The sequence below is a fragment of the Anopheles gambiae genome, chromosome 2, assembly GCF_943734735.2.
Source record: "Anopheles gambiae chromosome 2, idAnoGambNW_F1_1, whole genome shotgun sequence".
NCBI lineage: Eukaryota > Metazoa > Arthropoda > Insecta > Diptera > Culicidae > Anopheles > Anopheles gambiae.
Window position 1 is genome coordinate 34,353,476 of NC_064601.1, and position 27,493 is coordinate 34,380,968.

The 27,493-nt window shown below is 42.9% G+C and overlaps 3 protein-coding genes across 6 annotated transcripts in view; 2 read left to right on the forward strand and 1 right to left on the reverse strand.

Annotated features, from left to right (window-relative positions):
• Positions 1-197: 197 nt before the first annotated feature.
• Positions 198-7,535, reverse strand: LOC1269174 (polycomb protein Scm). The gene is made up of 3 exons (XM_061643402.1): positions 4,361-7,535; positions 3,363-4,027; positions 198-3,270 (listed from the first exon to the last, which is right to left on the reverse strand). Exons 1-3 carry the CDS (start codon positions 6,828-6,830, stop codon positions 3,136-3,138), a joined length of 3,270 nt encoding a protein of 1,089 aa, XP_061499386.1. The 5' UTR covers positions 6,831-7,535; the 3' UTR covers positions 198-3,135.
• A 1,136-nt stretch (positions 7,536-8,671) lies between these two features.
• Positions 8,672-27,493, forward strand: part of LOC4577248 (uncharacterized) — a 35,430-nt gene continuing 16,608 nt past the window's right edge. The window contains exons 1-2 of one of the 4 annotated variants that reach the window (XM_061648043.1): positions 8,672-8,827; positions 9,213-9,419. The gene's annotated coding sequence lies outside the window, so the exon portion shown is untranslated. Of the gene's footprint in view, positions 8,980-9,029; positions 9,420-27,493 lie in introns of all 4 variants that reach the window. The other 3 variants (XM_001230568.3, XM_061648044.1, XM_061648045.1) reach the window with 3 other exon arrangements.
• LOC1269179 (lysosomal aspartic protease) overlaps positions 22,406-27,493 on the forward strand; it is a 77,367-nt gene continuing 72,279 nt past the window's right edge. The window contains exon 1 of the mRNA XM_061648041.1: positions 22,406-22,410. The gene's annotated coding sequence lies outside the window, so the exon portion shown is untranslated. The remainder of the gene's footprint in view (positions 22,411-27,493) is intronic.

The following is a 27,493-nucleotide window of genomic DNA, read 5'->3' on the forward strand; positions in this document are numbered from 1 at the left end:
AGGCGCGTGAGCCGATGGGGGGGGGGGGGGGGGGGGGAAGGCGGTTATTCCATCCAACATATGTGTGTTTGACTACCCTAGCTACCTCCCCAGCACATCATGCTGTGACGGGAGAGCAAAGTTATGTTGCACACCACGCATGGGCGAGGGGAAACATTTCTCAACAGAAACACACACTAGCATCACAATCCGATGCGTTGATTTCATACGTTTTGCTCTTTATTTTTGTGGCAGAGGGAAAGTGGTGAGAACAGCTATCACGAAGTACAAATGTGTGTCTCGCTTACAGGTGTAAGTTGTTTACCGGGCAGGGATGAGCAGCATTTATGGTGTTCGTTTTCTTTACCTGCTGTTTTTTTTCTTCTTTTATATGGCCTACAACAATCACACGATGCGAAATGACGAAATTCGAATTTCTAAATTATAAATATTTTGATTGACTTTGTGTCGTAGCGTTCTAAAACATGCGTAATGGGAAAAACAACTTAATCAAGCTACTAGCTTTTGAAACAGAGCCGTGAGATCTGTCAAAATAAGATAATCATGTCTAAAAAACAACGGTTTCCATCGTTCCGAACGATTGCGTTGTGTTGACGGGGGAATGGCTCGAACCTCTTGAAGGCTGCTCATCTCTAATGTTTTTACACGTTGCGTTTAGGTGTCCTTGCTCTCTTTATCTATAGCGATTGGTGCATACATAAATGCATAATGCTTCGTCTTTTCTTCCTACATTCGTTTGTGTCAAACCGTGTGCCGTAAGTGCCAAGAGCTTGTGGTGGTTTGTGGTGTATCATTTAATATACCTTTTTTTTCTTCACCTGAATATGATCTTCCCCATTTTGCGATGATCATCTTCATTTGCTCCTATCTTAAACACACAAACACGCGCACACACAGGTGTAACATGTCCCATATCCTAACCAAAATCGTGCGCGCCCAAAGTAAATACAAATATGGCTAAACAGCACACCTAATGCCGCTCTCTTTACAAATTCTGCATATTGTTATCTGTTTACTCTTCTACCGGGAGTTTTAAACTATGCCCCACAACACGCTATCACACAACAACCGAGAGAATGGGGGGAGGGGTGTCGCTCGCTAAAACTATTCGCTTTGTTTTGCATTGAACCAATGGTTTCATTCGATCGTGTGCCGAAGCTCAAAACATAACGCCCGGAGCGGTCAATTTCGCTTTAGTTCAATGGTTTTTTTTCTATGATCATTAATTAAAGTGGACTGTGCTATGTCCGCTATTTATGCCGCATGTCCATAGTAGGTCCATAGTTTAATAATTTGTTCACTATTCCTTGTATCTCCTTTGATGTTTGAGCTATGTGTTAATTGTATGTCCGATTTGTTACACTACAAAAATGTGTCTTTCATATCAAGTGGAGTCTCATTTCATTTAATACATGTAGGGTATGCTTTACCGAATCTTTGGTTAGGATGCAATTGTAATTCTGAAAACACGCTTTAAAGCGCATACACGATAGGGGGGTTTGGATTAACCAATGCATCGCGAGGAGATAAAAATGTAGCTAGAGCTAAGCTAAGCAACAACTTAATGTGAAATTTTAGTATGGAAATTGAATGAAAGCTTTCTCATATCTTATCGCTCTGCAAGATGTGTTGGGTGTGTGTGTGTGTGTGTGGCTATGCAACTATGCTGAAAGATAAAAACATATTTCGACCGTTGCAATCCATGGTGTTGCTTTATGCGTTTTGTTACTATTACTTTATCTCTAGGTTCGTGATCATGACCGTGCGGCGTTCTATTTTTCAATATGTGTGGTTATATCATACACTAGTTGATGGTATTGTTTGATTCATGCTTGACAGCTTGGTTTGCTATTTCTTGATGTATTGTTTCATTTAAGTTGATCATTGTACTACATTCTGTCCCTGAGTTACGCGGTTGTTGATTTACGTGAGTTCGTAGTTGCACAATTTTTCTCGGATTTTACACTTTCTTTAAAACAAGACTGATATGAAACATAAGATGCATTTTCCTTAACAAATTGATAAAAGAATGACAAACTAATAATCTAAAACAAATCATACGAAATCATTCTGGTAGTTTTAAACCTACCTTCAAATTTAGGTATTTAGATCTTAAAATAAAATAGTTCACTTCCGCAATACATTAACCGCGTAATTCAGGAACAAACTGTATATTCATTGTTCTATGTTAATGTTTAGGTATAGTTTATATCTGTATTGCAGTGTGGAAGAGATTTTGCACTCTATACGTTAGAGTAGAGTTTATGACAAAAAAACTAAAACACATATGTATTTAAAATGTCCGACCTAAGAAAAAAAAATAGTTACAATGACACTTGGTATAGATATCCATTTAGTGACTATTTATAGAAAGAGAAACAAGTTGAAAAGAAACTTTCCAATAACTCAACATAAGCATCATCTGTAACGCTGAACGGAATGAGCAAAAACAATATGATCATAAAGCTGACATATGTCCAATGTTATCGCGCATTGAACATTAAACGTACGCACAGGGGTTTTTTTTCTGGTTTTGTTTGCATTGATCTATTCTCAGTGGATTTAAGAGTAAAAGGATAAACTAAAAAATCGTTACAGTTTCTATCAACTGTTCTATATACACATGCATCGTTTTGCGTATTCATATTGACGGGTCTTATACTGCTCCCAGAAACATCGACGCTGTATGCAGCTACTATTTTCGGTTAAATCGGTTCACGGGCGTGTACTAAGTAGAACGAAAAATCATCTGATGACCACACCTAAGCGTGTGACTTCATGCCTTTACACGCCATGTATCAACCTATAGTGTAGCGTTTGATGTTTCGTTAACAAGATCCATTGGTATGACGATTAGCTCGATTTCAGCAATCGATTAGCAGCACCACAACGAACGGTGCTCTTACTTAGGGAGCAAAATAAACAATCATTTAATTTTATACATGACACCACGGCGCATCAGCGGTGTTTAGGCTAATCTGAGAGAAGGTATTGAAAAAAGGTACAAATCGTCTCTCACACAAGTAGGGGCCGACTACGGGAGCGACAAAGAGAGAAAGAGATAATTTGTGTCTGTTTACAGCGTCTCCCGCTCGGTCAAGGTACTTGCTGTCCGCCGCCGCCGCCTCCAACAAGCTAACATAGGTTGTGCCTTCGGCCCTTGACGCGACTGACCAGATTGCAGATTTTTAGTGCCGGTCCCAGCTTCAGGCCCATATACTTCATCATCATATCGCTGTTGAGTAGCAGCAGTGCCTTGCCATCGATTTCCTAAAACACAGAGAGCGCAGAGGTAATATTATTAATTAGAAATACGACACAACAACAAAACATCCCGATCGCGCTCCCGGCTTGATACTAACATGCTTCCGGAACAGCTCGGCATGAATCGCGAGCGATGGATCCTGCACGGCAATAAACTGTATCACATCCTCGATCGTCCAGTCGGTCGTTGGTCCGCGGGGCATCTGGGGCGTCGCAGGGACAAAGGATGGCACTGATGGCACCAGGGTGGGCGGTGCGGTCGCAAAATAAGCACCCATACCAACGCCACCCGTGTTGGCGCAGGCGTGCGGACCGGTTGGGGCCGCATTTGCCATCGTTGGGAACGGGGTAGAGGATGCCGGTGCCACCACTGGAATTAGCGACCCGGGAACGGAGGTCATTGCGACGGCAGCGGGGCCGAGTGTGCAAGCACCCGGCACCAGCGGTGAAACGATCGATGCCGGATGATACGGTACAGCGGCTGGCCCTGCCGGAACCGGCATGGTTGCGGTTGCTGCAACGGCGGCCGTTGCTTGTGCCGCTCCCACGCCAACCGTACTGCCGGTCTGTACTTCCACCTTAATTGTGGTCGTGCTGGTTGGTGTCGTAAGCGGTTTGCTATTGCTACCGACCGTGGACACGCTAGCCAACGAGACCGGTTGACTGACTGGGGTGGTAGCCGCGGTAGAAGATTTGTGTTGATTTACGGTAGACGATGTGGCCATTGTCGTAACGGTTGTCGTGCTAGGTTGTGGTTGATTTTCTGAAAGAGAAAAGCAAACAAAACATAGGTTAGCGAACATGTCCAAGAAGCAAGGGATAGTTTTACAGGGTTTTGCAGGAGTTCTCATAGTTGTGGGACATTTTCTTTCCTTTTCTTATGGGAGGTGAACTGCATATGATGGAATTTGGACTCTATGGTACCCTTTTTAAACAGGCCCCTTGAAAATTCCTATTGGATGTGTCAAACAAGGGTGCTATTGAGTCCAATTCCCATTGCATTAAATTCATTTCACATAAGAAAGAGTCAATAAAGTGTCCCACAGCTATGAGAACTCCTGGAAAACTCTGTATCGGAAAAATATAAATCACTTACGAGACATTTCTAGCTTTGCAGATCTACTGCCGGAATTCGTGTTCGCTGTTATCTTGACTATCGTTTCCGTAGTGGTAGCGGCTGTCTCTTTGCTAGCGGTACTGGTCGCCGGCGAGCTTGGCTCATTGCGCTCCTTCTTGGTGGACTGTGGCGTCGCTCCACTGCTGCTGGTGGGGCTTCTGCTGCGTTCCTCTGCATTTCTGCCCGCTGCCTTCGATTCGCTACTGCTGCTGCTGCTGGCGACGGCCCGGCGCTTCGGCGAAGGGCTGCGCAGATGCGTATCCCTATCCTTGGCCGATTCTTTGCCCGGTCGAAGCTCGTGCCCGCCAGCGCTGGACCGTCCCGTTGCGGACGCTTTCGGTGAGGAGGCAGCGGTCGGCGGTGGACTAGCTGCAGCCGCTGCCCGCGGTTCCGTCTTGATCGATCGTTTCAACGGCAACGAGTGTAGCGAACAGTCCTCGCACTGTTCCGGCCCGGGCTCGAGCGTAATTAGCCGCGGGCAGGCCTGGCAAGAGGTGCACAGCATTTCGAGAAACTCCGATACGCCCGCGTTTGCCTTCTGCTTGATGTAGGCGGGTATTTTCACGGTAAAGTTCTTCCCGGCCGCCGTCACTATATGCACGTCCCCTTCGAGCCCGAACAGCAGCGGCGACAGCAGCGAATGGTCGTGCGATGCCGCCAGCACCTCCTGCAGACACAGCTTCGCCAGCGTTTGGTGGTTGGGCGCGGTCACCATCGACGGTAGCTTCGAGCTGTTGATGTGCGGACCGCCCCTACACCGGCTGTGGAAGTGGGCCGTCACCAGCGTGGCCGGTTGCATCGTGTCCGGCGAGTCTGACACCATCGCGAACGACGATCGGCCCGCCTTCGACCGATGCCCGCTGCCGTCCAGCTTATTCTTCTGCCCGGGCGGTTGCATCGGATGGCAGCTGCTCGCACACCACCCGACGGGGAAGATGTCGCGCGAATCGTACCGGCACCAGTAATCGAACGCACCGCGCCACCCATCGAACGTCACGTGAATCTGATCGTCCTTCACCTCGTTCACGGTGGCGCAACAGATCAGCTGCGGGTTCTTCTTGTCGACCGCTTCCAGCTTCTGCCCGACCTGGAACAGATTGCACTTCGGGGTCGGCGGCTCGGGCACGAAGATGTCGGCCGGTGCCATCACGGCACCGTTCAGCGTTTTCGACAGAAACGTCGGCCAGCTGCTGGCGTTCAGCCGGAAACCCAGCGGCGGCTTCAGCATCTCGCCCGACCGTTCGCAGTGCCCTATCGGGTGGATTTCGTTCGAGTCAACCAGCCGCCAGAAATCGTTCTTGTTGTCGCCCCCGTCGAGCCGGAGGCGCAAACGGGAACCCAGCACACCGACCACGGTCGCGATGCAGGTCGAGGTGATGTTGCGGGGATCCAGCGCTTCCAGCTTCATGTTGATTTTGAACTCGTTCTTGGGCGGTATCAGCGCCTGCTTGAAGCATTCGGCCGGTGCCGGCACGCTGCCCGACTCCCGCAAATACTCCGACCAGTCAAACACGTGGAAACTTTCGTACTGGAACGCACCGGTTTGCGTTGTGGTGACCGGACTGATCCGGCTTGTGGGCTGTGCTGAGCGTTCGGTTGCCGGCCGACCCGGGGACAAATTGCCGCCTCCTCCCTGACTTCGCCGACCACTACCACCGTTTGAGCTTCCGTTGCTAGGGGTGTTGGTGCTGCTGTTGCTACTGTTATTATTGTTGTGATTATGACTGCTAACGTTGTTATTGTTGTTGGTGCTACCATTCGCAACCAAGTCTTCGGTCGGCTGCAGCAGACCGGCCGCCCGTTTCTTCTGATACTTCTTCAAGCAGAATGTCGAGCAAAAGTTGGGTTTCGGGGCGTTCGCCCGCACCACGTTCCCGCACTGTATGCACGTCCGCTTGCTTAGCTTCCGATACTCCATAATGCACGATTCGGAACAAAACTCCTTCTTGATGCCTTGCATCGGCAGCACATAGTTCAGCGGACTCTTCACCTCCAGGCACCAGCCGCACGTCTGGGCACCTGGCACACCCTTGCTGCCGGAGGACAGCAGGTTCGGATCTTCAGTTTTACATACGATAGTGGCGATGCTGCCGCTGCTACTGCTGACGGACGAATTGTTGCCGCCGGTACCATCCGATAGCCGCTTGATAGATTTCGCTACTACTGTATGCGTGACACCCTTTGTGCCTTCTTCCGTGCTGCTGCTGCTGCTGCTGCTGCTGTTTACGCTTTTCCGGTCATTTGTTTTGGTTGAACTGCTTACGCTGGATGATTTCGGACTATCCTCGTTGTTGTTATTGTTGTTGCTGCTGTTGTTGCTGGTACTGCTGTTACTGTTGCTGTTGCCTTTGTCAGCGGTAGTGGAGTTTGTTGTTGAAGAAGTGGTAGTTTCGTCCGATTCTTTCTTCTCCGTAGAGGATTTGTCACTCTTTTCCACAGTGCCGGACATGGTCGAAGCCCGCTCACGGATGAATCACACCGGCAACGAGCAAAAAAATAAGCAACTGCGCTTACGGTTGGACTAGACAGCAAAGCAAGCCAATCAATTTCCTCGGCAGCCGATCCAAGAAGCCGTCTCCTTCACCACGGCACAGCCGCAGCGGACAGTTGCTGGTTCGACATTCGCCAAACGCTACCACCCGCTCATAGCAAAATCATCATCCGCAAGGACTTTCGATTCGCGTTCCAAACAACGGCACGTACCAACCGGCGCACCCCGGGGGTAATGGTGACCTAGAAAACGGGCTACTTTGTGCTGGAAACCGAAAACCGTCGCTAAAATGGTTGCGATCGCGAATTATATCCGCGCGATTACCGCACCTCCGCTGACCTCGCTGGCCGCTCGCCCTATTTTCACTGCACCAACACGCACGCTACCAACTTCAACGCTTCGCGGTGTGTGTGTGTGCACTAGCAAGATGACGCGCGCGCCCGCCGATCGGTAAAATTGCCAAAATGCTTTACGATATCGCGTTAAATAATCACTATCGATAGCATTACGTTAAATGCTTACACTTTCGAGCGCGACATGTTTGCCTTCTTCTAAGGGCGAATATAGAAATCAGCGTTATTTTTCCCCCGTATCTAGAACGACCGAAAAAGCAAGCTGTGTTTCTTTGCTTTTGTTGTTGGCCTAGTGATGTGCATAGCTGGGCGCCATTTTGAACCCCATAATTCTTGAGGTGATTTTATCAAATTTACTTCGTTTTTCATAATCCACATGTGCAATCAGTGATGTAAATAAACTAAAGAGTTATCATTCCGGCGATGTTTAAAGATAAAAAATATTTATCAAAACTATTCAAAATATCGTGTAAAATTTTCGCACTCCTAGATACAGTGTGTTGCCCATCACCACTTTTAACCAGCGATGAAACAGACGCTGTCATTCGACGAAAAAACTGAAAGAGAAATAGAAGCACTCCAAGGTAGAAAAGAGATAGCGCTACACAGTACATTATGTTTACATCGTGCGGTTCAGGTGTTTACAATTTCCAATTTGTACCGTATCTGTTCGTACTTTTTCCATTTGATCTCATTTATTAGCAATGTTTTGCTATTCGCTTTAATAATTGTTGCTTTTAATGAAAACTACTAATTCCTTCATTACATATTTCCCCATATTATCAGGGATTTATTAATCGTTTAAGCAAATAATTTCATAAGTACGGTTCAATGAACCACCCTATGCCGAGCGGCAAACTTTTTAATTTGAACCACGTTGCTGAAAATCGTTGACGTTTTTGCTTTCTAAAAAATGGCGTTCAATACGTTGCATCATAAAAAATATAATAAATATTTTTATGTTGTTGAAGCAAATTCACAAATTTATTGCGTAGCTTCTTATACAACATACAAAATGCTCTAAAATCTGGAAGTTTGAATCGTATCTTCTTTAACACTTTTTAATATGTGCGCTCTCTTTAATTTATATCGTAAAAACAAAAACTTTTCAATCTGACTAAGTACAATTAACAATTTTTTCAACTTTTATTTTTACCGAAAATCTCACCAGAACCAACAAGTTTCAAAGAAAGGTACAACAAATCTTCCCGCGGTTACAACCAGGATGAAGCCTTCTCGGCTGGTTCACTGTAACTGTCAGCTTCCGCACCATTTTCATCCCGAATCCGCCTGAACAATGCGTAGGTGTGTGGGCCACACATTGCCACTGTGTGTGCGGTACCGTTTCCGGTCGTGTCCATCGGAGCCGTCGTCGTCGTCGTCGTCGTCGTCGTCGTCATCGTCATCGTTGTCGTCATCGTCGTTATCGGGCCGAGTCGAGTCTGCTGGCGCGGATTGGATCCCGCTGCCAGAGGCCAAACGTTTATAAAAAGGGTATTCACGAAGTGGAAGTCCACGATTCGCTGGAAGGACGTCGTGGAAATAACACTTGTTGAACCTTGGGAGGGAGTTCCTGGCTCGCCGCTAGACCGTTTCGTATCGGTGAGTTGACGGTGGTGGCTCATTCTAACGGTGCGATTTTCAAAAAACGGTCCCACACGGCCACGTGAACGGAAGCAAGTTGGGCCCAGAGTTTACCCCAAACCCTATACAGTGCACCTTGTTAGTGGTCTAGTAGAGCAACTATCGAAAACGTGTGTGAATTTACTATCTTTGTTTGATAATTTGTTTGTTTGTTTTCCAGTGATTAGAGGCACGAGAACGTTTGTTTTACAATTAGAGCAACGTTCCATTGCTAGTGCATACCTGTTCAACCTGCTGCATCAGATACATTCCCGTCTGTTCGTTCCGGGTTGGCCGTTTGCACATTCCGACGGTGTAAAATCCGAAACCTCTCTTACATTCCTTTGGTTTTCTTTTTGTGCAGACCACGTGAGTGCATTGCTGAAGCATTGTTTCGTACCAAGGAAGTTACTGTTTCCGTACGTTCTGTTGTGTGAAACTCAGTTTTGAAAGACTTATGGTGTTTGAAAAGTGAACAGAAAACTTGTGAAATTCCGGAAGTTTAACATCCAGTGTGTCTCAACGCAGCCGTAGTCGAACGTTTTTGGTGAATCTCAGTGACACTGCAAACGTAAGTATTTTTTTGAAAAGATACATAAAGAGAGACAGAGAGAGTGAACGTTTAAAGATTATTATTAATGGAATGGTCGAAAAATGATATGAAATGGGCTAGGGAAGACACGCATAAACTCAGAATCATAACGTCTCATATTTCAACGCTTCCGTGTGCTTGGTACATAAACCTGAGAATATTTTTTTTCATGTTTTGTGATTTTTATTAGGAACACTGTCCCAGTTCTTTACATTGTATAGTTTAACTAAATTTTTTAATTCAAAAGCGTTCGAATTGGATGTATATTTCATCATGAAGAAATATTTAATTTTTAAAACTATTATATTTTTCAAACGAATTTGTTTGATTTTTTTTGAAAGAAAGAAGTAAATGATCTTTTTGAATTGTTAAAATACTTGTGGCTAATTTAACATTAATTGAAAATATTACAAGCTCTCATTTGGCTAGTTGTACAGTTGATAATGATTATGCTGAGCTTAATTGATAAAGCAGTTATTGAAACATTTTATATATTTTTAAACTTTACTTTAGTTCCCATCCAGTAATCTTCGTATGAGTTAAATAATAGATCCGATTTTTGAAGGAAAATGAAAATGGTGCAAAAGGCACAAATTTTAATGTAAAATAGGACCTACAGGCCCACAACAAAATTTAAAAATCTATATTAATTTCTTATAATTCGAATATAATGCAAACATGATTATTTTCAAGAGTGTATTTTAGATTAGAATATTAAACGAGTATTAATATGCAAGCAAGTTTATTCTCAAGAGCATGTTTTAGAATAGGAAATTCAGTGAGTATTAACAAAAGTCAGAAAAAATCAATGTGTTGTTTCCGTTATGAAATTACTTTACCGTTTTGTTAAAAGAGCTCCAAAATCTCCTCCCCAAAAATAGATTAATTTGAAGGTTCATTCAAACCCAACCAAAAACCTTATCTCATAATTTCCATTCTAACTTTGTTGGAATGTTGTTGAATTCAAAAATATTCAAAATCTTCTCATCTCTGGCTTCCGTTCGTGAGGAGCGCAGCCTTTGAATAGAATTCTTAGCTTACGAAACAACGGTACCAAAAGTCAAAACTCTCCGTTTAAACTTCAAACCGGCTTTGAAAAGCTTTATTTCACACTCAAACACACCAAACCCGAACAAGTGGTTAGAAATTGCCCCATCCTTCTTCGTTCCGTCGGATGAATTTGTACTGTAAAAGCGAAAACTTTTAGTTCATACATACTTGGAGAAATTTTACCAAAAAGCAATGTTAAATAGGGAGAATGAGAAGAAGAAAAACAACACAAAAAGCAAACCCATCGGAAAGCCTGATCGGGTGCATATTTACATTCTTTTGGGCAAATATTTTTTCCACTAACCAAACTCACTCGGCCCTTCGGTAAATTGGTGCCTAGCTAATAAAACATTCCAATCGTAACCAGCAATTCGGTGCTTTCTGGATGGCCGAAGAGTGAATCCAGCCAGTGGCGATTCCTGCTTTTTTCTTATTCACCATGCCTCATCGGAATGTTCGACCTGTAAAACAATAAAAGCGTGTGCCTCGTGCCGGAGGTCGGGCGGATTTTACGGCAAAGTATGCCACAAATTAATGCCACTTAAATGTGAGCTCTCCTCCGGTCACGCGGGCAAAGTCGATACAGGCAAGTGTGATAGAAAGTGTGACGTAAAACCACCGAGGAATGTATATGTGCGAGTGCAGGGTAGCTAATTTTGGGAAACTTTTTCCCGCGTGTTTCGACATGAAATAATGGTGAGAAAAAAAGCTCCCTGACACGAAAAACCCCGTAGCGTGGGGACAACCTGAAGGGGCTTTTCTTATTCGATAGGGAAATTTGGAAACATTTTTTTGGGTGTTCAAACGGTTTCCCCCTAAAAATCTTGACCACCCAAAACTGGGAAGCAGTGGAAAGTATGCGTGAGAATAGTTTTACGTCAAAGCACTGCCGCGGAGTGAAAGATCGCTTTCGGTGAAAAGACCGACCCGTCCGGCACGTCCGGCATGTGAGGCATCTTAGACACGGTGGGGTTGTGTGTCCGAAATAGCTCCGAGCAACCCTCCAGCAGTGGTAACGTGGTTGGCACGTTGAGATACTTCGGTAGCAGATTTCGAAAGCTCACATACTGCCCGGTCACGGTCCCTCGGTGGCATTTCCCGGTGCTGCGGCAGGTCGGGCAGGTGCGTCCGGTTGGAATTTGATTTGCTCAAGCCGGCAGCTCCCTTCGGAGCTTCTATCGACCTGTGTGTTTAGTTAAGGTCGGAACGTGCACGAACCCCAAACGCTGAACGGCGTCCCAAATGAAGCCGTGAGCCGTGTGGCAGGTCCACCGATTGACCCTGTGAGCGTTGACCGTGTGCTGCCGGCGGTGTTGTCAACCGCAAACGTGCGGTAATCAGGCTAAAAAATATGGATTTTTTTACTTGGGGGAGGGGTTTTTTTTGAAAAAGGAATATTTTGGCGATAAATTAATTTACGATACCGGCAATTACTGGTGTTACCTTGTCGGGTTTTTTCTTCTTCATGAGCGCAAAACATTATCACCCGCGCGTGCGGAAAGTGTAATGATTTTTTTTAAATTTCATGTAGTCCTGTCCATGTCGAGAATGTATTTTTAATGCGTTTTAAATTTTTCATTCATTTTGCCTCATAGGCACGAACGACGGGATCGATGGGGTTTGGGTTAAGTGATGAACACGTCTGACAAAATTCTCTGAGAACTTTTGCTATGGACAGTGAGCACTTTCATTGGCTTGAGTCGTAATTTGCAATTGTCCTTAATAATAATTAATAATTGTCCTTAATCAGAATTAATCATATTTCCTAGCTGAATTATTCACTTCTAATTTATCAGTCACGAAGTCAATTCGAATATCCAAAGTATGTTGTGATCTACTTGAGACTATTTGAGCTACATTCTTACCAATTACGACTTATATTCGAATCAATAATCTAACACATATTATACGAATAATATGCAGTCAATAATACGTATCAGAACAACTATGAGCGTGGTTCAAACAAAAATTTCTTGTAACTAAGCTTATGTTTAATACGTTCGTTTATCATATATATCTTTAGTCCTTCGAATATAGACACAGATGTTGATGTGAAAATTACTTGAAAATACGACAATATATATAATTTAAATAATATTATACAAATCTAGTGCTAATGTCCAAGCATTCAGTATCGTTTCTTAAATTGAAGCAAAGAAAATTTGTACTTTTGCGCCAAAAAATAAAAAATAATTTTATCGATTTAATGTACCAGCTTTGAAACCCCACAAACAATTATGTTTGCAGTATAACATGTTATATTGATGCGGCCAACTAGGCCATTCTTATGAGAAATATTTAAAAAAAAATGCTAGGAAATTTGGGAGAAACTCGTCCGAGACCGAGAATAAGATAACAATTGTTGCGGCGTATCGTAAAAAAATGAAAAATTATTTAAAATACTCATGCTAAACGTTTCATTTCACGAAAGGTTGTCGCAAACTGAAATATTTTCTTTCACAAATACACAGGTTGACAAGTCATGGAGGAATCACTTTTTTTTAGTAAACGATTTCCTGGATTGATAAGGATCTCATACATACGAAAGATAGTTTTACGTTATTTTATTTATTTTTCCACCAATCAATTCCATTATTGTTCATTCTACAACTTGGTTGGATCATCTAAAACTGACTTTCAAAGGGAAACCTTACGAGGAAGAAAATCTTTTGAGCCTTTTCTTTGTTTATCTTGCTCCTTCCTTTTCCCCAATGCTAAACGATTAAAGATACATACTTTTGCATCAAGCTATCAAAAACAACAACACCAACGCCATCCTTCTCTCAACTGTGACATCTTCCGTCGGAAGTATCCACCCTAATACCACCACGGTGTCGTTCAGTACGCAACTTGCATCCCGATTGAGTCTGTTCGAGATTTATTTATAAATTGGCGCCCCTGCGCGTTAGCCGGCCTGCGGCCTGACTGAAGCATAAAACTTCACCACACCAAACCGGTAGCCCACATTGGTGTCCACCATTCCCGTTGGCTTCCGTGCTGGACTGACGCAAATGCCCGCTCTGGCCGGCCTGCGTTCGGCTCGATTAGACTCGATGGGGGTGAAAGTTTCGAGCGGAGAGATGATTATGAAAATCGATTTCAATATCCTCTACCTTGGCGCCCTGCGGGAAGGACTTAAATTTGGAGATCCCTCCCCCACTTCCCTGAGGCCTGCCATAAATCAACGCTTTTGATTGATTTCCTGGCTGGCACTAATTCCGCGAGGGAAAGAAAAGAAAGTGTGTAAAATATGCAAAGTACTACCCTCACGGTGTCGATCGTTTCCGCTCGAGCGCGCCTTGAAAATTATCGAACATTTTTGCCAATAAACTCGCTACACGCGGAAAGATAGTGGTGGCAGATAGTTTCGAGCCAAGCGATAAAGTTTAATGAATCGGCCCCTCCGGGCATTTTAATCGTCGGTGTCACAATCAGCACACCAAAGCTTTGGATACTTCCGAACACTGGGGTACCTTTCTCCGGGATGTTGGGCTGTCTCGATGGATGCAAATCGCTCTACTCGGGGCACCGGATGGGTAATGGTTTCGCGGAAGCTCGCTACAGCCGCACGGCTTCATCCCAACAGCGGTGTAAACAAGTTTGCTGCCGTAAGCTGGTCGGCAATTCAATTTCCCGTCCCTGCCCCGTACTGCTAAAGTGCCCTGCCCTGCTGGGGAGTGGAGTGTGGGGTATGAAAATGTGACACTTACCCTAAAATGGTTCGTTAGCGAATTTGCGTCGCCGCCAGCAGACTGTTAAAGAGTTAAACCGATGGCCGTGCAGGTGTCCGTGCACACGCACAAGTACGGTTGGTAAATTTTTGGGGTAATGGATCGCTTTTTCGGTGAACCGTGTGAAAAGGTCGCCAAGAAAATGGTCCATTTGCATAGGTAAAGGCGTATAATCGGGTTTTCGTTGGTTTGTTTCGTTTTTTTCCGTTTCTGTTTCATCGAAGACCATCCAATCGGGAGTTTCTAATCGGTCAATCGGTTGGATGAAGCAGTGGGCAGCTTCTGCTCACCCGTTTCTCGTTGACGCTTCGATTAACGTCCTACGTCTTTGGCTGCAACGGAAGGCTTTCGCGCGTTTGAAGTGGATATTTTAAGATCAATCGATGATGCGCTCGAACGTTAATAGATTCTTAAGTATTTCGTAGAAAGCGTTTAACGGGGAAACATGAATGATTCACATTGCTATCGATATGAATTCCATATTTGATGGGTGTATAGTTTTTTTTATTAAATTATCAAACTATTTACCTTTCATGAGCAACAGAATTTGAAGTTTGAATGCTTTATTTATTCAATACATTTGATCAGTTAATTTATTCCATCATTTCTCTTTGGGTATTTGGAGTCTTATTTCTTTCGGATATATTTAATTCGCGAATGCTCTTCGTTTCTACAGGTATTTCATTAATGATTTGAACTTAGATTGAGATACGACCTTAAATAAATAAATCGTACGCATACTAAATGCTGGAGTAGCCTCCATCCTACCCAAAAAGAAGACTGAGCAGCTTAGCTACCTACAAACAAACGGTACTGACTGCATTAAAAAAACCAACCCTAATCTGAATGCCGCGAAAGCAACGGTTTAACAAGATCAAAAACGATAAAATAAAGGGTTCTGCAGCATGTCTCTTTACGCTGGCATATTTCTCCTTCTCGCTGTACTCATATCCTTGGCGGAATAGTAGCCTTCGTGAATTACTAAGAGAAAATGAATGCAAAAGCGAAAACAACTATGCAACTGTGAGAAGCAAAAAAAGCAAGTTAAAAAGGGGTTTAATTCTCACGGACATTGTGGATGCACCTTTCGTAGCCCCCGTGACAGGGAAAGAATCAGAACATTATTAAAAAGCATCTGCACTTCGTATAGCACCGTAAAGTTAGCATGCACTGCTCGTAGAACAGGGGAATGAATATTTTCCCATTTAGTTGCAGGAAAACTTTACTGGAATATGAACTCAACAGTCGCATAAAGTCTACACTTGGAAGAGGGAAAATTGCATTCCACAAGTATGCTACATCTTTGAAATGAATAGTTGGATACTTGCCGAAATCGTCTCCGACGATTAATCTAGGGCTTTTTTTCCGATGAATATTGATTTATAAAAGCACATTAAACTATAAGGGACATGAAAAATGTTTAATACTCAAACAAAAATTGGTTGAAAAAAAAGATAGGCTATTACAGTTTTTGAGACCATCTAATGGAGGCGCATGGCTTGGATTAATAGACATCGATGGAGAAGCCTAGTGTTTCGTAGATTTGCTATAATTTTCGATTATCACGAGCAGGGTTGTGAAATTGGGCTGTATTGAGATTATATATTACATTATTTTTGCATGTTTTATTACTGTACCGTTTACTGTACATCAGAAAAACAATTTATGATTAGTATGATTATTTCTGTTTGGCTCTTCACATAAAGGTTCACATGATGGTGCACTATTTGCATACCTTCAGGCGTATACATTGTTGGATTTTATATTAATTCATTTTTCAGTATTTTCACGCATCGTTTATGTCAGGTTTATATGTTGCAAATTAATTTATATTCTTTCATATACCTTTTTTTATTATCCCATTAGAGTGCATTAAGAATCTTATTATTTTCTTATCTCTACATACATGTCCATTCACTTCCATACAGGACTTCGTCTTTTACAAAATAAAATCCCCATTCACTTGTGAACTACAGCAACATTGGGTGGTAAACTAGACTTACAGCAACAAGTGACCGTTACCGGACTGTTAAGCAACGGTGTGTTTTGCCCTGGATGTCTTGCGAGCCGTAACGAATTTAACATTAATCCGATATTGTCAAATGCAAACGAGGTACCCGTGGCCAGTAACACAGATACCATTAGTATGCGAATTTCTCTTCCCTCATAACAATTTCTGTTTAAATTTCCTACTCCTTACTCTCCCCTCATTCGCTAGTACGCTGATTTTCAACCATTTTCTATTCTTTTCATTCGCAATACTCACCCACCCTAAAACGAACCTGGCAGATAATCGCGCAAAGTAGATCGGCATCTCCGATTGTGCCATTTAATTCGCTTCTCATTCAGCCGACGGAAAATTGCCCCTGCCGCTGCAAATGGACGAAGGACAGGCAAAGTGGCCATCACCACCGCGGCACCGTGGCTGCGGTTGCTGCTTGTGTGGCTAACCGAGGCAGGTGGTTTTTGTTTCTTTTCGGGAGGTGTAATTGAATTATGGTTTAACAGTCAGTTACTGCTTGCGGTCGGGAGTAACTTCAAACGTTCGTTGTGCGATTCAAAAATTCGTAGAAATTTAAGATCACACAAAAACAGATCGCACAAAAACAACAGCTTGCAGCCAAAGTGGTTGGAATATTGTTGAAGCAGCAATAGCAGTTCGGGCTTGCTTAAAGCATTTCCCGACTTTCCACTTTCCAGCAGAGTCGAGGTGAGTGGGGATTAAAATAGAACTTTTGCGTAAGTCACAGCGGTATAAGCTGCTTCCCGGCTGTCCGGAACCCGCCCGGCGAGCAGTAGATTAATCAAATTTTCCGGTTCACCTTCACACCGACGAGCCACCGACTTCTTGGCGCACGGTTGACCGTTCCAAACAGTCAAGAAGTCGCCCTAACCGGGTCGGGGAGCGTGAGCAAAATCGCACGTCCACTGTAGTGCTAGGTGCTTGCTTCGTGCCGAAACGACCAGATAAAGTTGTTATTATTATTTATCTCCTGTGTGTGTGTGCCTTATTTCCGGCGCTTCGCACAGCCTCGACCAGTACGGGCACCATCTTCCAAGTATCGTGCTAAGCTCAAGATTACGACAGAACAGCTCGTCTGACCATTGGACGGTGAAGCCGATGATAAAATGCGGCTCACGACTGTGAGCGACCGCCCAGCCCCAGGATCGCATTCCGGTACCGGTTGTCTGCTCAAGATGAGTAGTTTTCTGCGTCGTCGCTTCCTCAGCCGTCCGATGGGAGGCCTTTTCGAGAAAAGGGCATTTAACCCGAGAAAAATCCCACCTAACTAAGCTTTATTAACCTTACCACTTTGTATCGTTTTGAAATGCGTCTTTTCTCCATCATTGACCTCTTCGCTGACGTGCCGATAGGACGAGAAGGATTGTTTCATACCGTACCCCTTGTAACAGCTCTAGAAGGATTGCTCCCACACACACACATATCTACAAAGACTCTTGCCAACACAACTGTTGCACACGATTTGCCCTGCAGATCCAATAAGCTCATTCACTGGAACTCTCTACTTGCCAGGGAAGTTTTTTGCTCGAACTTTCCGTATCGTTGCTTACCAAGCAATGAAGAAAGCGAGTGCATCTTCGGCAGGAAAGACGAAGACGCTGCATCGTGAATGGAACGAACAGCCAGACATCCTGCAGGATATTTCCACAGCCCAGGACGGTTCTGCATGGTTCCGTGAATTGCTTTTAGCACGTCTTTGTTTTGCTGTATTTTTACACAATTCTATATTTTTATCACCGCCCGGAGACTTCATTTTCAAAGCGGCAGCAGGTTGGCGTGTTCACACGCTGATGGTGTTCGCGTTTGTTCTAGTGTTTTGATTTTTAAACATTTGTGTTATCCTGTTACGCTGCAGGTTCGGCCCGGCGGGAGGTTATTGAGTCGGATGTGCCGTTCCGGTGTGCAACCGGCTTCGCCGGCTGTCTATTCTCTCGGCGGGGAAGCAAAATTGATTGAATTGTAATATTTTGTAAACTTTCGCACGTGCATTAGGCGGGATGGGATGGGCTGGTACGGGTAATAGACAAAGCACGTGTTGGAGTTGTGGCAGGAGTTGTCATATCAAGGAGGTATTTTTCAACACATTTTTCCATCCTTAGTACATTATGTTCATGTTTCACCGTTTATTGCTCCGTGGCAAAGTTTTAACAGTTATTGTTCCTTTATTGGTTACATGTTTTATGATGTGTAAACGAAAAAGTTTATGAAACTTTAATCAACAATCTGGGAATTTTAAACTACCGTAAGTACTGTGTAAAGTACTACAAATTAAAATGTTTTAAAACAATGTACGGTGTTTGTTGAAATATTCATCTGAAAACTGCCCAATTCTTTTTCAGATTTGCTACTCAATGTTTAGAACCAGCAAACGTATAATCAGTACCTTAAAGCTGATGCAACTCCCGCTCAATCCTGTCAATAAATGCCGTTCGGCTTAAAGCACGTTTCAACTCCCCCAGCGTTGACCGTGAAGCTTCATGGCTGAGCTAAGTAATTAAACGGAGAGGCTAGAGCAGTGGATATGATGCACCTGGTCTGTAATGTACGCATCCAACTGAAATGAAGAATGCAGGAGTTAAAGTGAATGCGGGATTGTTAGATTAAATGCGAACAAAAAGAGCATCCTGATAGGATATTGTAGATAAACATTGCATTTTCTCCTATATGGGTGGTACCCTTAGACTAAAGGATGTGTGTAGTGGTAAGGGAAAATGAAGGTACATTTCAATTGCATCCATTCCCTTGTGCTTTCGTGGAATATTTTATATCATTACGCAAGGGATTAGTTCGCAAGCTCGTGGACAGTATTTGGCTTACTTTGAGCGATAGTGGAACATTTTGTAATGAAAAGGTTAAGAATATATAATGAGATAATAACTAGAATTGACTTCCCAACATTTACAAAGGTTTGAAACCGTCTTATTGTTCATAAAGTTGAAGTAGTTCATTCTTCAGAACGTATAAATGTCATCAGAACACTCGCTCTAATCCTCCTAATGCTTTTCTTTCTCATTTCTAATGATTCCGTCAAGTCACGGTCTGTCGCCTTCGATGGTGTGTGCCACACATGTATGAATGAATCCAGCTTCCCATTCCAGTAGCGCCTTCCTAGCATTCGCTATTAGAAGTAAGCACCCCCGGTACTAATGGTGACACACTTTTGTCTGAAACATGCTCCCTTTTGTGCTAAAAACCATTCAATCAATATCGCCCCAACTGACTGCTCAGCGGGACGATGACGTGCTTGAGCGGCAAGGAATTATACATAATTATGTGACTTCAACCTCAGACTGCCTGCTTCTCCCTTTTTGCCCCTGCCTGCTGCCCTGACAAAACCCTTCCCCAAGCAAATCGCTTCATTGTGTGCGTGCGTGTTTGTTTGGACGTTCAGCAACAGCCGCCGTGTTGAGTGCTTTCACTTTTCCGAAAGGTTTGCGCATAGATTAGACGGGTTCGAGGTAATGCCACATATAATAAGCAAAACTTGGTGGCTTCGGCCCAGGCAGTTAAATTCGTTGCTTGCCAACACGTACCGCTCCAATCGGTTAGTCTGATAAGTACGTGTGTAAAGCCGTGACAATTCGCGAATACAACTCGTGCAGCGCATGGGAAGCGCGTGTGGGAAGTAAAGTTTGGCGCTAGACAGATCGTTACTGCTGCTTCTGCCGTACGGCTGAATGGGCACGTATTGTAACGAGGCAGTGAGGCATCATATACGTTGTTAAATTGGTAGTAATAATGTCATTGTCCATTATTTGCATGTGGACAAAATAATGAAAGCCTTGCAAGAGGATTACAGCGCGAAATGTCGTTTCCAGGCAGTAAATTGGGTGGCCACTCGTGGAATGGTTTGGGAATGCAAATCACCCCCAAGCGTGGGACTTTGGACTTTTCCGTATTGTCCAAGCTCTCAATTAGTGCTAAGTAAGAGAGGTCGTCCGGACATCGGCTGTTCGGCAAACCAATTATAATTTAAGGCTCCACCACGAGCCAACTCAACGCAATCAAACCCGATTAGGCGGTCAAGGAAAAGGCTTTTCTTTTGAAACACACAACTGTGCATAGACTTTCGCCTGAACAACTTTCTCGTGCAACAAAGAGCTGTACCTTCACCACAGAAATATGACAGTAAGTGCTAGAAGATTCTATACCGCTGTCACATTCCAACAAGTTGCCGCTTACGCAAACCGAAAACACATCCCATTCCTCCCTCGTAAGCTCGTAACCGAAGGCAAAATTAACATCCGGGATGCGGTTTAGCGTTCCGAATCGTTTTGTCTGTCTCCGGTCGATTGAGATTGTGGCGGCAAAGGCACACTTCCCGCAGAGAAAATCTCATCCCAACCACTTTACCGATCGGGGGGAGATAAACTTGAGCTCCCGCCCACTTGTACGGCCACCTCTCGGTCGCTGCGATGTGAATTGGACCGTTCCGGCTCGTTCATGCACGCTAAACTGTGCTTAATTCTTTTGCAACGATTTTCATCAATTCCAGGAACGCGATACAGCTGGATGGTGTAAATAAATCAACTTTCTGGAGACTGGGTGTTTGGTGTCCTATTCTTTGCATTTCTCATTGGCTCTCCTTTTTATTTACTGCAAATGTGAGGGAAGTTTTCGGATTTATTGAAATTACCGCGTCCAACATCTCTGTTTGCTGTTTGCGTTCCGCTTTTCGGCCACGGTATGATCTAATAATCGGCCAGCTGATGGTGGTTTAGGTGGTGTGAATGTAACGCGGAGTGGACGTTGGCAGCGTTAAATTCGTCGAATGTCGAAAATTTATATATATATTCTTTTCCAAGATACTCTCCAATTGCCAATTGTTTGTGGATAAATAAACAGGTTTGTGCATCCCAATACTTTGTTTCCCCAAAGTATCTATAAAGCTAGACGATAGATAGATAGATCAAATAGATCTAAAAAAATGAACAAAACGAACATCTTTAATCTCGCTTTTTCATAATTATAACGTATTCAAGGAATGTGAGCGTCGTTGGATTTTCGTGGGATTAGTTCACAACGCATTTCGCACCTCAGTTGAACCTATGTTTGGAATACGAGTTTAGACTGACTGATGATTGAGACTTTATTAACAGGCAATTTTATTTTATTTTGGAAATTGTGAAGAATCCAATAGCGTGAATTGCCTATTTTTATATGATTTCGTTGAAATGGATAAAATTAGCATTAGTATTAATTTATATCGTCTAGATTGCACGATTTGTATGTGCATGAACTGTAGAAATAAGCAGAACAGAGATAGCATAACACGCCAAATAACGTGCTTGTATTCAGCATAGACTTTTACATTAGCTTCCTATCATTTAAATTCAATTATAAATCTAATTATAAACTGATTTTACTGTGAGAAAAAGGTAAATCTACCAAAGATAGTAACAACATATGGATTACATAGCAATAAAATGATTTACAGTCGAACTATTGTTACTGTATCGAACGAAATTGAACATTTTTAATCTGTCTACAGTAACTGTTTGCGTTACTGTTTGCATTAAGACATGTGTGCGAGGATTTAAAAACAAATCTAAATACCCTAATCTAGAGATAAAACCAGACAATCCGATCCGCCAGTATTTCCGAAACCACTTACTACACCAAGCAACCCACACTCTCGCTGACAGGCTGATAAGCAGGTCCGTATCCTCCACTGGCGCTGTCTGGGCTCCTCCGTGGGCGATTATGATTTATCGAACAGTATTCACTCTCGGTGCTATTTTCGGCAAAGTTCCGTTAACGCCTTAATGACCAACTGTCAACCACGCGGCAAAGTGCGCACGATTGCACTATGATCTAATTAATAAAAACCACCGATAACGCGGCTGTAATGCTTGTGTGTGGGAGCGCATGTGTCTGTGAAGGAAGGATCGCGGGAATTGCCCTCGATTGTCACGTGAATTGTTTTTGTTTGGTTTATTTTCTATTCCACGGGCACATGCATGTCGAACGCGTTCCATAACGATGACATAAACGCTTATCGAGCGTGTTTTGCTGGGCGCGGACGCGGAGTTATCTGGTACGCCACGCGTGATATTGCCCCGAAAGATCGTAAACGCACTATCGTACGAGTTTTGGGAAACCATCTAAACCGGCCATCTGTGGGTGAACGCTGTAGTTGAACGCTCTCTCGAGCTAAAAGCACTTAGGAAATAGGCAGCAGAGGAGAAATGCATTACAACGTGAGGGGAACCGACACGTTGATTATTAAATAAGTGCGTTAACAATAATGTACATGAGCACACACACCTAGACATCAAAGAGACAAAAAGTTACTTTCAATTTTTCTTATGCATAGTTTGTTCAACTTTCGTATCTCAAGCACCACTTCAGTAGCTTTCAAAAGTCATTTCCTATCTTTTGAAAATAAAACTTACCGAAACAATATTTGGTAATGAATACATTAACACATCCTTTACTATCAACCAGTCAAGTGCAAAGCATTAGCAGGCGAGGAAACCGAGCAAGTGAATAAAACGACCTCTCAAACTTCTGGCCAAATGTTCATATTCTTTAATGCGTTGATATTACCCCCCTATTACAAAGTCAAGTCTCATTTACCCCTTCAAAAAATGGAAAAAAGGGTAACGGATGGTTTTCCTCACCCAGCGCTCATCAGCGCCATTACGCCAACCATCATCAAAGAGATTAAAACTGATTAATTTCATTTACAGCCAACTGTCAACAAGCTCTTAGCAGTTTGGGCAAACGAAAAGTCGCTTCCTCCTTCCCGTTTCCACCCTTAGAAAAGGTAAACAACTTTGCCGATTCCTGTGGGAAACGAACAGGCCGAGCATGCCACCCGCTTGGGGCTGCCTTTTTGGCACGCAACCCCGCGCTCTGCCCGTGCGCATTTGGTATACTGCTTATACGGTGCGGAATCGCTCTGGAAACCGATTCGATTGTTGCCAATTGTTTCCTCCTTTTCCTTCCGTCGCTGGAGCATGTTTACTAATTGTCTGCAAACAGGCGAAATGCGCATTCGAATTTTTACCGCCCGCTGGATTTATTGAGTTTCGCCATTTTTCCTCGAATATCGTCGCCGCGTGTAATCCGAATTGTCAACGTTCGCGAAATGTTCACTGGGTCGAAAAATCGGCACAGCATAAGCATTTGAGTGTAAGTGAACATCTTTTGCTTCTTTTTTTTCTTCTTCGAACGAACAGAATATGGCAAAGCATCGAATGATTCGTGCTCATTAAATGCTTATAAATACAGATTTAGTTTTCATTCGATCATACTTTTTCCTCCTGACTGGGAACGATAGCAACCACTTTTTTCTTGCAGCAAATTTGGCTCCCAACCATGAAGCGATGCTTGTTACGAAGCAGATAGCTTTATTAGCAAGAATTACCCTGATCCATACATTTTTAAAGCTTCTCACGTGGAACAGCTCCAAGAATTAGATTGCCCATTCGGCGGGGAACATTCCGCTTGTGTTGGAAGACTCTGACTCTGGCTGCAAAGGAATTTCCCGGTGGTATTTGAGGCTGCGGGATGAGCAGAAATAATACCACGCTAGGAACACATTCAACTGCCCGCATTCTTCACTGGACTGTGCGTGGAATCATTCCTTTCGCAATGATTGTTTGTAATTGAATTGCGTCAAGCGCGAGCTTCACGCAACCGTTGGTCTTCCACCACAGCTCCCGTACCGTCTCCTTCAACCGGAGTTCGAGATGGAGATTGCTGCGTTCTAGTGCCCGTACATTGAATTGGTTGTGCCTTTGGCGTAACATTGCTTTGCATTGAAATGGCTGGCTGTAATTGGTTTTACGATTTATCGGATCGAAGAGCTGAGATGAGTACCGCGAGAAGTAGGTACAATCGTAGGTAAGAGTGTTTATAGATAGTATAATGAAGCTATCATATCATATAGAAAGCAATAGTGGAATATTTTGTGGAATCATATTAGTCAAATTTCACCAAAAAGTATTGCATTATACAAAGACAAACAAAAGCTGTTTTTTTTTAATTATTAAACAACAGTAAGAGATGGTAAAAGGATGTAATTCCTTTTTTTTAAATAAAGCTAACAAATGTGTGAACAATTTTTTTTTGAATTTTACTCTCTAAAATGTCTGTATATATATATATATATATATATATATATATATATATATATATATATATATATATATATATATATATATATATATATATATATATATATATATGTATATATATATATATATATCTTCTTGATATATCTGTAAGATATATATCTTCTTGATATATATCTGCTAGTTAAACGAATGTTTATTTATATATTTTCCAACATTCGTTCCTAAAATGTTCCGACGCACCTGCTCCGTGCTATTTGCAATAAACACTTGTAGGATTTATGTATACCTGCATCGGAGTATTTTCAATAATTTGTTGGGTCATTATCGGTTTCAAAACTTTGTACTTCCACTTCAAATTGACATGGGTTGGCAGTAGAAAATCAATAAATTGTGCACCCTTCTGTGTTTCAATGTACTAAATATGTATCGTAAAAAATGTCTCACCGTTTTTCGACACACATTTAGTCTATTTTTCGTGTTTTCAGTATTTTTTAATCACTCACGACGATGAATCTTATTATACTATAATTTTAAACAATTTTAATCCCTCTATACCATTACCAAATGATTCGTAATCTAATAATTAGAAGCAATATTTAAATTCAGATTATATTGTAAATTTAACTGAATCCCTGCTGCTCGAACAGGTTAAAGTAATTACACCAAACACCCCACGTAGTAAACCACCAAATCTGATCCTGGTAGCGTTGACTCATTACCACAATCCAAGAATCGCTTTATACACACCAATTAATCCGACAGAATCCGACCAGATCACTGACGCATTTTTTCGGTGCGAAAACAGGGAAGTAAAGGCTTCGCAAATCCTCATTAATTATCAATAAAGCCGCAGCACTGTTTTTTTTTTTTGGTTTGCTTGATATTTTGCTTATACCTTTGCTTGTAATGAAATTTAATATTTTTACTCCATGTTCAACTTTTGGACTTTTGGGACGGTTACAAGAGATGTAAGCCATTGTTTTCTTGAAACGATTTTAATTTTCACTTCACAAACGATGTGCAATGTACATCCTTGGTAGAGTATACTTCCTTGTCCCGCGGTCGTATTATATCACCCCCATTGAATATTCATTACCCTGCTAAGCTCCATTTAGTGAAGCTGTACGAATTACCCTGTCTGTAAATGATAGAACAAAAATCAATAGCACCACAAACGCAGACAGTGGTCGAAAGTAATCCACCAGTGGATTGTCCTGCGGCACGAGACATCGAAGACACCGGCACAAATTCCTTCGCCCATCCAGCGCGGGCTCACCGATACCGAATGAATTAATCTTTTCCATCTCCGAGACGTCGGAGCAACAGCAACCAGCGTGACGGTTCCGGGCGGAATCCCGTTCGGCTGTGGGCAGATTCGTGGGAGCCGCATTGTATAAATTATGGCGCCCAGTTGCTGGTAAATGGTAAACCAAACGGTAGTTAATCGTACTTTGAATTCACACCGTCAGCTGGCCGAAGGAATCCGGAGCAGCATGAATTTTTCCACGGCGAGATGATAAAACGATTGTTTATTTAGACCGCGTGCCACTGCGCGTGGGGAGCGGTGGAGAAAGCGAAGGGACCAGCATAGCCTAATTTGTTACGAGTCAAACCGGCCGCAGGGAAAATTAATTTTCCCTCATCTCCCGAAGTAGGTCCTGCTTACCATGGCTTTTACATGCAATCGCCAACGCACAAATAAAAGCGTGGTTGTCAACGTTTGTCCATTGTGTAGTTAACGAGCCACAACTATTACATCTAGATGACGGGAAGCGAGCGATATCAACAGGTCGTTTGTTGTTCGGTGGCAAAAAGAGACCAATCAAGAACGAACTACACTGGCTTACACGGATACGTTTTCCATCACCCTTTGCCGAGCTTGCCCTGCACTTCGCTCGTGCATTTTCCCTTTTTGCGAACACAAACTTTGTCCTACTCTCCAGCCTGGGCGAGAATAGCTTCGCGAGCGGTCCCGTTTGCTCGAGAATCACTTTACTCCGCATTGTTTACGATAAGTAACACAATAATCATGACAATTTATTTTTACTTTCCCCTTCCCGCGTACATTGCACTTTCACAGCAGAAAGAGGTTGGCAGGAATCGTTGTTCGTTGTTGAGGCAATGTTTGTTTCTGTGTTTTTTTTCCTGATACTATTTTGCAGTCAAAGTTCGCTGGTGTAGTTTTCCCTCGTGTCCGTTTACCACGCCGTTGCCATACTATGAATGGAAACGATCATGTTTGCTACCGCGCGGTACTGTTTCTCTTCCGGAAGTGAGCAATTTAGGACGTTTGCAGTGTCGTCGTTGCTCCATTCGTTTGCCCATTTTTGCCTATCTTCAAAGGCGTGCCAGTCTTTTGTACACATGCAGAGAAATTCAGTTGCAAAATTGATAGAAAAAACTGTTGAAAAGTTGTTGTTGTTTTGTAATAACACATGGAAAAGTTTTAGCAGAACAGCGTAATAGAAAATTCATAGCTAGTTCATGGAACCGTTGAACAACTACAGAATCTAAGAATATCTTTGTTCACATCGAATTATTTTAAAGCTTAAAATGTTACTTTTGTCTCAATCCTTTTACGAACCTATTACTATGCGACTGATGCAACAAGTTTCCCTCGTAGAACACGAAAACTTCCGAAGCGCTACGATTTCTACTATATTTGGCATCTTCATCGATACCCAGAATTGGATTAAAGAAGACTCAAATGGTGATCGATATAGTAGCGAACCGAATTTGTAATTTCAATATCCTAAACATTGCCACCGGAAGCACTATTTCCGTCGCGAAACAATTTCCGACCAATTAAGAGTAAGCGGAATATGGATAAAAGCTTCCACTGTACTTGATTCCTGTGATATTGATTAGCGAAAATGATTTAATAAAGGATGTTAAGGTGAATGAGCAATGTTTAAATGAGCAGTATATTTCAGCTTTTTTTTTAGAACTATTCGGAAAATCATGTTAAAAGGCGTGACATATTACATATAACATGTAAAGGAAAAGAAAATGTAAAAATCATCATAATTGCACTATAACATAAATATGTTGTTCACTGAGTGCTCAACTCTGAACCGTGTTAAGTATATTGATTCTGCTTTAAAATGCATCTAAACTCAGACTGAATTGCGCTGTGGTATCCTTCAGAAACCACTTGTGAACAAT